General features: G+C 44.7%; 1 protein-coding gene across 1 annotated transcript in view; it reads right to left on the reverse strand.

Moving 5' to 3' along the window:
• Nucleotides 1-3,495: 3,495 nt before the first annotated feature.
• LOC311143870 (vimentin A2-like) overlaps nucleotides 3,496-11,189 on the reverse strand; it is a gene marked incomplete at both ends in the record, with an annotated part of 9,693 nt that continues 1,999 nt past the window's right edge. Inside the window, 7 exons of the mRNA XM_084179742.1 lie at nucleotides 3,496-3,537; nucleotides 6,406-6,444; nucleotides 6,633-6,718; nucleotides 8,365-8,456; nucleotides 9,325-9,545; nucleotides 10,403-10,528; nucleotides 10,925-11,086. Of these exons, the coding sequence (XP_084035868.1) occupies nucleotides 3,496-3,537; nucleotides 6,406-6,444; nucleotides 6,633-6,718; nucleotides 8,365-8,456; nucleotides 9,325-9,545; nucleotides 10,403-10,528; nucleotides 10,925-11,086 (768 nt within the window). The remainder of the gene's footprint in view (nucleotides 3,538-6,405; nucleotides 6,445-6,632; nucleotides 6,719-8,364; nucleotides 8,457-9,324; nucleotides 9,546-10,402; nucleotides 10,529-10,924; nucleotides 11,087-11,189) is intronic.

Genomic DNA, 11,189 nt, shown 5'->3' on the forward strand with positions numbered 1-11,189 from the left:
CAGTGAGATATACCTGCTGGAGCGCATACTACGGGTGGGTGCTGCTATGGTGACCAATGAGCTAAGATAAGGCGGGGATTTGCCTAGAAGTTATTTATAGATGACCTGGAGCCAGTGGGTTTGGCGACGAATATGTAGTGAGGACCAGCCAACAAGAGCGTACAGGTCACAATGGTGGGTAGTATATGGGGCTTTGGTGACAAAACGGATGGCACTGTGATAGACTACATCCAATTTGCTGAGTAGAGTGTTGGAGGCTATTTTGTAAATGACATCGCCGAAGTCAAGGATCGGTAGGATAGTCAGTTTTACGAGGATATGGTACGGTAACAACATGAATATAAACAAAGGTTCTTGACATGCACATCAATAGTGGAGGTCCATAAAGATGGTGTCACTTACCATTTTAGCAGACACTCTTATCCAGAGCGACTTACAGGAGCAATTAGGGTTAAGTGCCTTGCTCAAGGGCACATCAACAGATTTTTCACCAAGTCGGCTCTGGGATTAGAACCAGCAACCTTTCAGTTACTGGCACAACGCTCTTAACCACTAAGCTACCTGCCGCCCCTAGCGGTTAAGAGTGGTTAAGAACATTGGCCCAGTAACCAAAAGGTTGCTGGTTTGACTCCCGACTAGGTGAAAAATCTGTCTGTGCCCTTGAGCAAGGCACTTAACCCTAATTACTTCTGTAAGTCGCTCTGGATAAGAGCGTCTGCTAAATGACAAAAATGTAAATGTAAAATGTAAGTTGGCCTATTGTACATAGCTTTCTGTTACTATTTTTCTTGTATGGTCATTAGCAGAGTACACATGATCCGAATTTTAGCTTCAAGGCGCAGGCAATTTGAAAAACCGAAAAACTCAGTGAATAGTGCTAAAACAATGACGTCATATCTGAATTCTGCCATCTTTATGCACGATCGCCATTGCTGTGCACTCCGGGATAGCTCTGGTTGTCCCACTCCACATGCCGCTCTCAGCTAAAATGCAGTATGTGAAATCTGACACCTCATTTGCATAGGGAGCGTCATGTCACATTTTCTGGCCTCAAAATATCAATATCCTCTGGCTGCTTGCGAAACGCTGTATGAAACAGCAGAGCGATAGCAGCAGAAGCAGTCTTGTCGTGACGTTCTCCGATGGACTTAGAGTTCTCAACATGTAAAAACTACTAAATCCTTTCGTAGAATTTAAAAAAAGACTTTACATTTACATGACCACTTTCTCTTGGTCACAGAGGCTCGTGTTTAAAGCTGAAGTTGTAACGAGTCAGCAGACATTTGAAGGGTGTCTCTGAGTCTGACTGGGCAGACATTTCTCTGTCGTCCGTTATATTAAATGGTGCCGATTTTGTACTGCCACCAAGTATGATCATATTTACTTTACAGTTATAAGAAAGGTGAAATATTATAGTATGTCATTTATAATTTGATTGTTATTATATTTAGAGAGCATTTCAATCATTTCAAGCCCTATTCCCCCACTTTTGTTGAATAGGAAAACAATTATATATGATTTTTCATATTTTCATATTTGTATCATATTTGTACTGTGTCCTCAAAAGTGACTACATCTCAGAAAAGTGTTTTTTTTTTGTCAGAAAGGTGAGATTTTAATATTTCTGGCAGTATAAACATTACTATGTATTGTTTATGGCCCTCATGATAAATAATTTCATTTAGGTGTGTCTATTTAGGTAGAAATCTACATTTTGACATTACATTTAACTGGTTAACTTGAGCCGGTCTCCTACAGCAGGAAAATAATCCTGCAGTGACAGGAATGCACATTATAATGTGGATTATAATTTATGGACTTGTTTTTTTTTTATAGCGGTTGATACATTTTTCGTAAGGGAAAATCAAGTCTGAAATGTCAAAGTGGAAATTACAAACTTTAGAAACCTTGAAACAAAAAAAAATACTCAAAAGACAACTACAGATCTGTCTGTGCTCCTGTGGTCATTGTCACGTGGCAAGACAGTACAAAACCTTTCTGGGACCAGGTTAGCTCAATTAGCAACACTTTATTCTAATAGAACCTCTCATGTCTTAACAGTGCTTATCTGACAGAAGCCCAGCGCTGCATCAGGACACACAGACGGTCAGAGAACAGAGCACCATGGCAGCCGCGGTGATAGGGAAAGGTTGTTGAGACAGCGGCGTCTGTCACATGCAAGATGAGGTCGTTACTAGGCCCCAGGGAAGACGGAAGGAGGGAGGGAGCGAGGGTCGTTACTAGGCCCCAGGGAAGACAGTAGGGACGGAAGGAGGGAGGGAGCGAGGGTCGTTACTAGGCCCCAGGGAAGACGGAAGGAGGGAGGGAGCGGGGGTCGTTACTAGGCCCAAGGGAAGACAGTAGGGCCGGAAGGAGGGAGGGAGCGAGGGTCGTTACTAGGCCCCAGGGAGGGAGAAAGGTAGATAGGGGGATGGGCGAAAGACAGAGATGACATTTTAGTCATTATCTCTTAACGTCTCTGTTTTATTGTAGCTGTGGTGGAGACTTCTGTTGTTGTAGCCGTTTTCTCACTGGTAGCATTAGCACCGCTATTAGCACCGCTGGTTATTATGTAGACTAGGAAACTAAAGCATTGTTACTCCACTGTAAAACACTGAGATCTGTCATAGTACAATGTCATGACACAACAAAAAGAACGGGTAGCTCATTAATAAGCCCATCCATGTTTTAATTCACTGTTAATCCACTGAATAATATATGACCCATGCTTGACTGATCAAGTTACTCTCACTTGATAGCCATTTACACACAGAGATGGTTGGTAAATAAAAGCCAAATCAACATATACTGTATTTTATTTCAGATCATCGGCTGTGAAACGTTGTGAAGCAGATAGACCCTTACACACACACAAACAAACGTGCACTACAGAGATCCCCTCTAGCCATTGCATGTTCTGGCCATGACCTGACTTGACTTTCACTCCACCTTGTTCCCACCTTCTGATTACAGTAACATTGTCTTCTGATTACAGTAACATTGTCTTCTGATTACAGTAACATTGTCTTCTGATTACTATAACATTGTCTTCTGATTACAGTAACATTGTCTTTGATTACTGTAACATTACCTTCTGATTACTGTAACATTACCTTCTGATTACGGTAACATTGTTTTCTAATTACTGTAACATTACCTTCTGATTACGGTAATATTGTGTTCTTCTGTTTTCTTCTCCTTTGGTGATTGGTCACATAAAATCTGATTACTAGGAGTTAGTGAGTTATGAACATACCTAAGGCGGGTATAACCCTTCGTAAGGTGGTTATAACTCTTCATAAGGTGGTTATAACTCTTCATAAGGTGTTAATAACTCACTCCCTCTCAAAAGGAGACCTTTCAAAAGAGCCATTCCTTAGAAAAGCTAGCCAGAGCAGCCGTCGTATCTTGGTATGTAAACGTCCTTTTTTTTTTTTTTTTACTTGTTGTTTATTTTGTTGTTGTTGTTGTTGTTGTTGTTGTTGTTGTTGTTGTTTACATGATGTCCTGCTGGTGCTGTGTAGATTCACTGACCACCTGTGGGAGGAGAGGACAGTCAGTCAGGGTGGAAAGGTCAGACACATAGAGACAACAAACAGATGGCCCCTAGAGAGACAATGTCTATTTGTTTATTGTACCTTTATTGAGACCAATGTCTCTTTCACAAGGGAGCCCTGCATCTTAGAATTACACACACATTTACAAAATACAACAGAATACAAAATACAATAACGAACGAGTCCCCTCATATAAATAAAGTTGTCATTTAAAACATGTAGATGAGCTAACGAAGAAACCGAGGGGTTAAACTGGGCTTTCTTCTACAGAAATAGATTACTTGGTAGTAGGAAAAACAATTATTCAGTCAACCATCCCCCTGTCAGCCCTTGACTATGGGGCGACATAATCTGTATGAACGCTGCTGTCGCGTCTTTAAAACCATTGGATACATAGCACACTTTATTACGGATGACATCACTGTGTCAGAGCGGTCTGGTCATCAGCAGGCAGCTTAGCGGTTTCGAGCGTTGGGCCCCAGTGACCGAAAGATCGCAGGTTAGAATACCCAAAACCCTTGAGCAAGGCACTGAATACCAGGGTTCTTAAATTCCGGTCCTGGAGGGCCGAAACACTTCTGTTTTTCATCCTCTCCTTCTAATCAGGGGCTAATTCAGACCTGGGACACCAGGTGAGTGCAATTAACTACCAGGTAGAAATAAAAAACAGAAGTGTTTCGGCCCTCCAGGACCGGAATTGAAGAACCCTGCCCTAAACCCTAATTTGCTCCGTACTACTATGACTGACCCTGTAAAACAACACATTACACTGCACCTATCATACTACTATGGCTGACCCTGTAAAACAACACATTACACTGCACCTATCATACTACTATGGCTGACCCTGTAAAACAACACATTACACTGGACCTATCATACTACTATGGCTGACCCTGTAAAACAACACATTACACTGCACCTATCATACTACTATGGCTGACCCTGTAAAACAACACATTACACTGGACCTATCATACTACTATGGCTGACCCTGTAAAACAACACATTACACTGGACCTATCATACTACTATGGCTGACCCTGTAAAACAACACATTACACTGAACCTATCATACTACTATGGCTGACCCTGTAAAACAACACATTACACTGGACCTATCATACTACTATGGCTGACCCTGTAAAACAACACATTACACTGGACCTATCATACTACTATGGCTGACCCTGTAAAACAACACATTACACTGGACCTATCATACTACTATGGCTGACCCTGTAAAACAACACATTACACTGGACCTATCATACTACTATGGCTGACCCTGTAAAACAACACATTACACTGGACCTATCATACTACTATGGCTGACCCTGTAAAACAACACATTACACTGGACCTATCATACTACTATGGCTGACCCTGTAAAACAACACATTACACTGCACCTATCATACTACTATGGCTGACCCTGTAAAACAACACATTACACTGGACCTATCATACTACTATGGCTGACCCTGTAAAACAACACATTACACTGCACCGATCCGCTGTATGTAACAATACAACATCTTATTTCTGTATTTATTTATGAAACATTTCCTTCTATTAATTTACATAGCTATCTTGCAGAAATTACCATATTACTTCACATTGCTCCTGACCCACAGAAGTAGGAAATACCTTTACACGCTCACAGGAACGGATAACTCTTGAAATTCCTTTAGTAGCTACCGATTTAGGTTAAACAAGCGTTCGTTTTTAATGGAACAAATTTCAGAGTACCCTACGATTAGACGTGCTAGTGCCTCTCGGGGCATTTTAGGGTATTGGTTAAACGAATGTACGTGTTTTTTTTTATCGTTCTAATTGCATGTTTTGTATTGTTGTATTTGTCATGACACTGCCTTTATCTGTAGAAGTCATTCCTTGTTATGTACCTTGTTTTTTCTGCTGCTTTTTTTTTTTTTTTGTGAAACAGGGCTCTCTTCCAAAAGAGACATGGTCTCAATGGGACTTTCCTGTGAAAATAAAGGTTCAATAAATAAAATAAAATAAATATAGATATGATGGAGACAAGGACAGTTAATGTGTGGACAGGACAGTGACTAAACAACTGTAGTTTTAGTGTGAAGAATATGTCCTCCAGGGTTCAGTCAATTCAGGAAGTAAAATGAAATTCCAATTCCGAAATTCCAATTCCGAGTTCTCTTCTTCTTCTTTTCTCCCCGATTTTGTGGTATCCAATAGCGATCCAATTACGATCTTTTCTCATCGCTGCAACTCCCCAACGGGCTCGGGAGAGGCGAAGGCCGAGTTATGCGTCCTCCGAAACATGACCCGCCAGCTTAACCCAGAAGACAGCCGCACCAATGTGTCGGAGGAAACACCGTTAAACTGATGACCGAAGTCAGCCTGCAGGCGCCCGGCCCACCACAAGGTGTCGCTAGAGCACGATGAGCCAAGTAAAGCCCCCCCCCCCCCGCGGCCAAACCCTCCCCTAACCCGGATGACGCTGGGCCAATTGTGCGCAGCCCAATGGGACTCCCGGTCACGGCCGGTTGTGACACAGCCTGGGAACGAACCCGGGTCTGTAGTGACACCTCAAGCACTGCGATGCAGCGCCGGAGGCCGTCTCAATGCTTTTCTATGAAGAAAAATTGGAATTGGAATTAGGAATTTCTGTTTAGTTCAGGAATTGTCTGAATTGAAATTATATTGACCCCAACCCTGGTGTCCTCTGTACGTCTCTTAACTGTGAGAGGAGGGTGAGATGCTCAGAGGTAGGGTGGAGAAAACATAGTATTGAGGGGGTCAGGATAAGGAGAAGTGTGTTAATTAAAGGTGGTTGGTCAACAGCTGAGATGTAAACTGCACTTACATACAGAGCACTAGCACCCTCGCTCATAGAATATTTCATCTAGATCCAAATTAATTAATCAAATGACTGCAAGGCTATAAAATGCCATGTCCAAGTCCCAAATAGCACCCTATTCCCTATATAGTGTGCTATTTCTGTCCAGAGTCCTGGGCCCTGGTCAAACGTAGTGCACTATGAAGGGAATAAGGCGTTATTTGAGATGAGGCCTATATTGGTGTTTAACTCACCTCTCCATCGCGGGTCTCGATGGTCTTGATCAGAACAGTCTTCTTGGAGTGGACCTCTGATGAACGCCCGGCGTCTGGGCTGGTCTCTGTAGGGAGAGGACAGAGTTAACGCAACCTCCACCTAACGCAAACCTCCACCTAACGCAACCTCCACCTAACGCAAACCTCCACCTAACGCAAACTCCACCTAACGCAACCTCAACCTAACGCAACCTCCACCTAACGCAAACCTCCACCTAACGCAAACCTCCACCTAACGCAACCTCCACCTAACGCAAACCTCCACCTAACGCAAACTCCACCTAACGCAACCTCAACCTAACGCAAACCTCCACCTAACACAAACCTCCACCTAACGCAACCTCAACCTAACGCAACCTCCACCTAACGCAACCTCCACCTAACGCAACCTCAACCTAACGCAACCTCCACCTAATGCAACCTCCACCTAACGCAACCTCCACCTAACGCAACCTCAACCTAACGCAACCTCCACCTAACGCAACCTCAACCTAACGCAACCTCCACCTAACGCAACCTCCACCTAACGCAACCTCCACCTAACGCAACCTCCACCTAACGCAACCTCCACCTAACGCAACCTCCACCTAACGCAACCTCCACCTAACGCAACCTCCACCTAACGCAAACCTCCACCTAACGCAACCTCAACCTAACGCAACCTCCACCTAACGCAACCTCCACCTAACGCAAACCTCCACCTAACGCAACCTCCACCTAACGCAACCTCAACCTAACGCAACCTCCACCTAACGCAACCTCAACCTAACGCAAATCTCCACCTAACGCAAACCTCCACCTAACGCAACCTCAACCTAACGCAACCTCCACCTAACGCAACCTCAACCTAACGCAAACCTCCACCTAACGCAAACCTCCACCTAACGCAACCTCAACCTAATGCAACCTCCACCTAACGCAACCTCCACCTAACGCAAACCTCCACCTAACGCAAACCTCCACCTAACGCAACCTCAACCTAACGCAACCTCCACCTAACGCAACCTCCACCTAACGCAACCTCCACCTAACGCAACCTCAACCTAACGCAACCTCCACCTAACGCAACCTCAACCTAACGCAACCTCCACCTAACGCAACCTCCACCTAACGCAACCTCCACCTAACCAAAACACATCAGTCTAACCCTAGCCTCAGCTCTCAGGCTTAATGAGACTTGGAAAGATGGCAACTCAAGGCTAACCAACTATCTCTGGGCTGGTGTTTTGAATGGAAAGTATAGACCACAAGTAAGACAACCTCAACCTAACCACAACCTAACCTAACCACAACCTCAACCTAGCCACAACCACAACCACAACCACAACCTAACCAAACCACAACCTAACCCTACCTCAACCTAACCACAAAAGGAACCTTAGTCTCTTCCCACAGCAGCAGTGAGCCCGCGAGACTGAGGTAAAACAACCACAAGCTAACCCAAAAGCCACAGTTGAACTATGACATCCTTAATCAATTAAGTCTAATCACGCTCCATTATTTTCATTTGTCTGGCAACAGACATATTGTGGCCTTAGTAATATCAATATCTGAAATGCATCGATTCATGTCAGTAGTGTCAACTGTCAACCTATTTTCAGATGCCGCTACTCCCCCTTGTGGTAAAATGTGATGCTGCCCACATAACGTGTTCACGTAACGTTTCCTGTAATGATCACTTGGCGATTGCTCAGTTGTTTCCATTACTCACCTCTGAATCCAATAGTGGAATAGGATGAGGCAGCCGAGTGAGCAGCCGAGTGGGAGCCAGAGTGAGAAGACTGGGAACCAGAAACAGTGATTCTGGGGAAGACAGAGAGAAGACAATCATACAGGAAATGACAGGTTAGATATATTTGATGTGCTCCCATTGAGTGCCAGCTCAACGTTCCATTTTTTTAAATATTTGACTGTTTTTTTTGATTGTTTGAAAGTCCCTGCAACAATCTGTTGTGGCTGATTCCGTTGATCATGACCTCCCTCACCTACAGGACGTCCCTAACCTTTACCCTGGCTCTATCTCAATGTGTCTTTTGTAATTCCTTGCATCTTATCTCCTCCCTCCTTCTCAATGGTAACGGAGGAGAAAGTCCCGAGGGCTCTCCCATCTGACCTTCTTCTCCAATGCGTTTGAGATGAAGGCGAGGAGAGAGGATGTGAGGAATCCTAGGGGTTCTCTCGTTTGGGTAAAAGTCCGTCCTCCATCCTCTCTCCTCCATCCTCTCTCCTCCATCCTCTCTCCTCCATCCTCTCTCCTCTGTGACCCGGAAACCGATAAGTGGTCGAGGAGTGTCAGGCCATTAGTAGTCAAACGGAAGTTGGCCCCTCCCTCCTCCATATCTTCCTTTTAGTGAGGAAGCACAAGTGTATCCTACCAGGAAGAGTTTTAATATCTGCCACACCCCCTTTGAATCAGCTGTTGTTTTGTCTGAGTAGAAAAGCGTGCACACATTTCAAAACAATATTCTACTTATCCTTTTATCTATAAAATGTCTTGCACATCTAATTTAATTTGTTTTGATCACTTTAAACATTTATTTTGGGATCCCTCCCCCTACTTCTCTCCTCCCCTCCCTCTATCCCTCCCCCTACTCTTTTACTCCCTCTCCTCTATCCCTCCCCCTACTCCTCCCCTCCCTCTCCACTATCCCTCCCCCTACTCCTCTCCTACCTGCTCTCCTCTCCCTCCAGTAGTTTCCTGTAGGTAGCGATCTCTATGTCCAGGGCCATCTTGACGTTGAGCAGGTCCTGGTACTCTCTGAGGTGGCGAGCCATCTCATCCTTCATCTTGGCGATCTCAGACTCCAGACGGGTGATGGAGTCCTGATAACCTCCAGCCTCGTTTCCCAGACGATCCTCCATCTCCCTCATCTGCCTCAGCAGAGACTCGTTCTGTAGGGGAGAGAGAGAGAGAGAGAGAGAGAGAGAGAGGGAGAGAGAGAGAGAGAGAGAGAGAGAGTGAGAGAGAGAGAGAGAGAGAGAGAGAGAGAGAGAGAGAGAGAGAGAGAGAGAGAGAGAGAGAGAGACAGAGAGAGAGAGAGAGAGACAGAGAGAGAGAGACAGAGAGAGAGAGAGAGAGAGAGAGAGAGAGAGAGAGAGAGAGAGAGAGAGAGAGAGAGAGAGAGAGAGAGAGAGAGACAGAGAGAGAGAGAGAGAGAGAGACAGAGAGAGAGAGAGAGAGAGAGAGAGAGACAGAGAGAGAGAGAGAGAGAGAGAGAGAGAGAGACAGAGAGGAGAGAGAGAGAGAGGGATGATTACATAAACAGTAAGGTAGGGTAAACAGGCATCATAGTAAGATTGAGAAGGGAGCCGGTGGAGAGGTGCTTGATGTGATGATAGGTTAGGGAATTGTCCTGAAGTGTGTACAACTCCCCATGTATTTAAAATCATTGGATTGCCATGGCTAGTGGAAGTTTACGACATATTTCTTACACCAATCCTTTCCTGTCAAAAACAAGAAGGGAAGTAGACACTTAGTCCAGGAGGATATAGAGTAGGAAGTAGTAATAGTCCAGAGGATATAGAGTAGGATGGAGTAATAGTCCAGGAGGATATAGAGTAGGATGTAGTAATAGTCCAGGAGGATGTAGAGTAGGAAGTAGTAATAGTCCAGGAGGATATAGAGTAGGATGTAGTAATAGTCCAGGAGGATGTAGAGTAGGATGTAGTAATAGTCCAGGAGGATATAGAGTAGGATGCAGTAATAGTCCAGGAGGATATAGAGTAGGATGCAGTAATAGAGTACTCACGGTTCCCTTGAGAGAGTCGATCTCGCAGGTGTAGGACTGGATCTGGTGTCTGAACTCCATGCTCTCCTGTTTGGCCTGTCTCAGAGCATCGTTGTTCTTGTTCACAGCCTGGTTCAGGTCTGACACCCTGGAGAGGAAGTGGAGGACATGGGTTAGAATAGATGCTGGCTTAGCGACTGTCCCAGTCCACATATCATATCCAGCTTTGGCTTATCTATCACTGGCAGTCACACACAGATCATGTTGGGATTTTATCATGTTCTGTGCCAGGGTTGGGGTCGATTTCATTTCATTCCAATTCCAATTGAATGAATGCACTGAATTGAAACAGAATAAAGCCCAGCCCTGTTCTGTACGGTCCTAAGCCAATTATCTCAACCATCACGATGGCAGCAAGCCTCTCTAACCATGACCCCACTGTCATTACCCACCCATATTTCTAGTGTTTACCTTGGACTTGCACCACTCCTCTGTACTGTACCAGAATATATAATACTACTGTGTATTATAGGTGGTGTTTACCTTGGACTTGTACCAGTCCTCTGCCTCTGAGATGTTCTTGGCGGCGATGCCCTCGTACTGCATGCGGATGTCCCTGAGGGCAGCGGTCAGGTCCGGTTTGGACATGTCCATCTGGACCTGTACTGAGGTCTCCTGCATCTGGCTCGTCAGCTCATGGATCTCCTGCAGGGGTTTGAGGTCAGATGTCAAAGATTAGGCATTAAAGGTCCGGGGTCAGAGGTTAGGTGTTATAGGGGTCAACTAGCATTGTATCAGAGTGGTTTTA

This window comes from Coregonus lavaretus, assembly GCF_964263955.1.
Source record: "Coregonus lavaretus genome assembly, chromosome: 16".
Taxonomy (NCBI): domain Eukaryota; kingdom Metazoa; phylum Chordata; class Actinopteri; order Salmoniformes; family Salmonidae; genus Coregonus; species Coregonus lavaretus.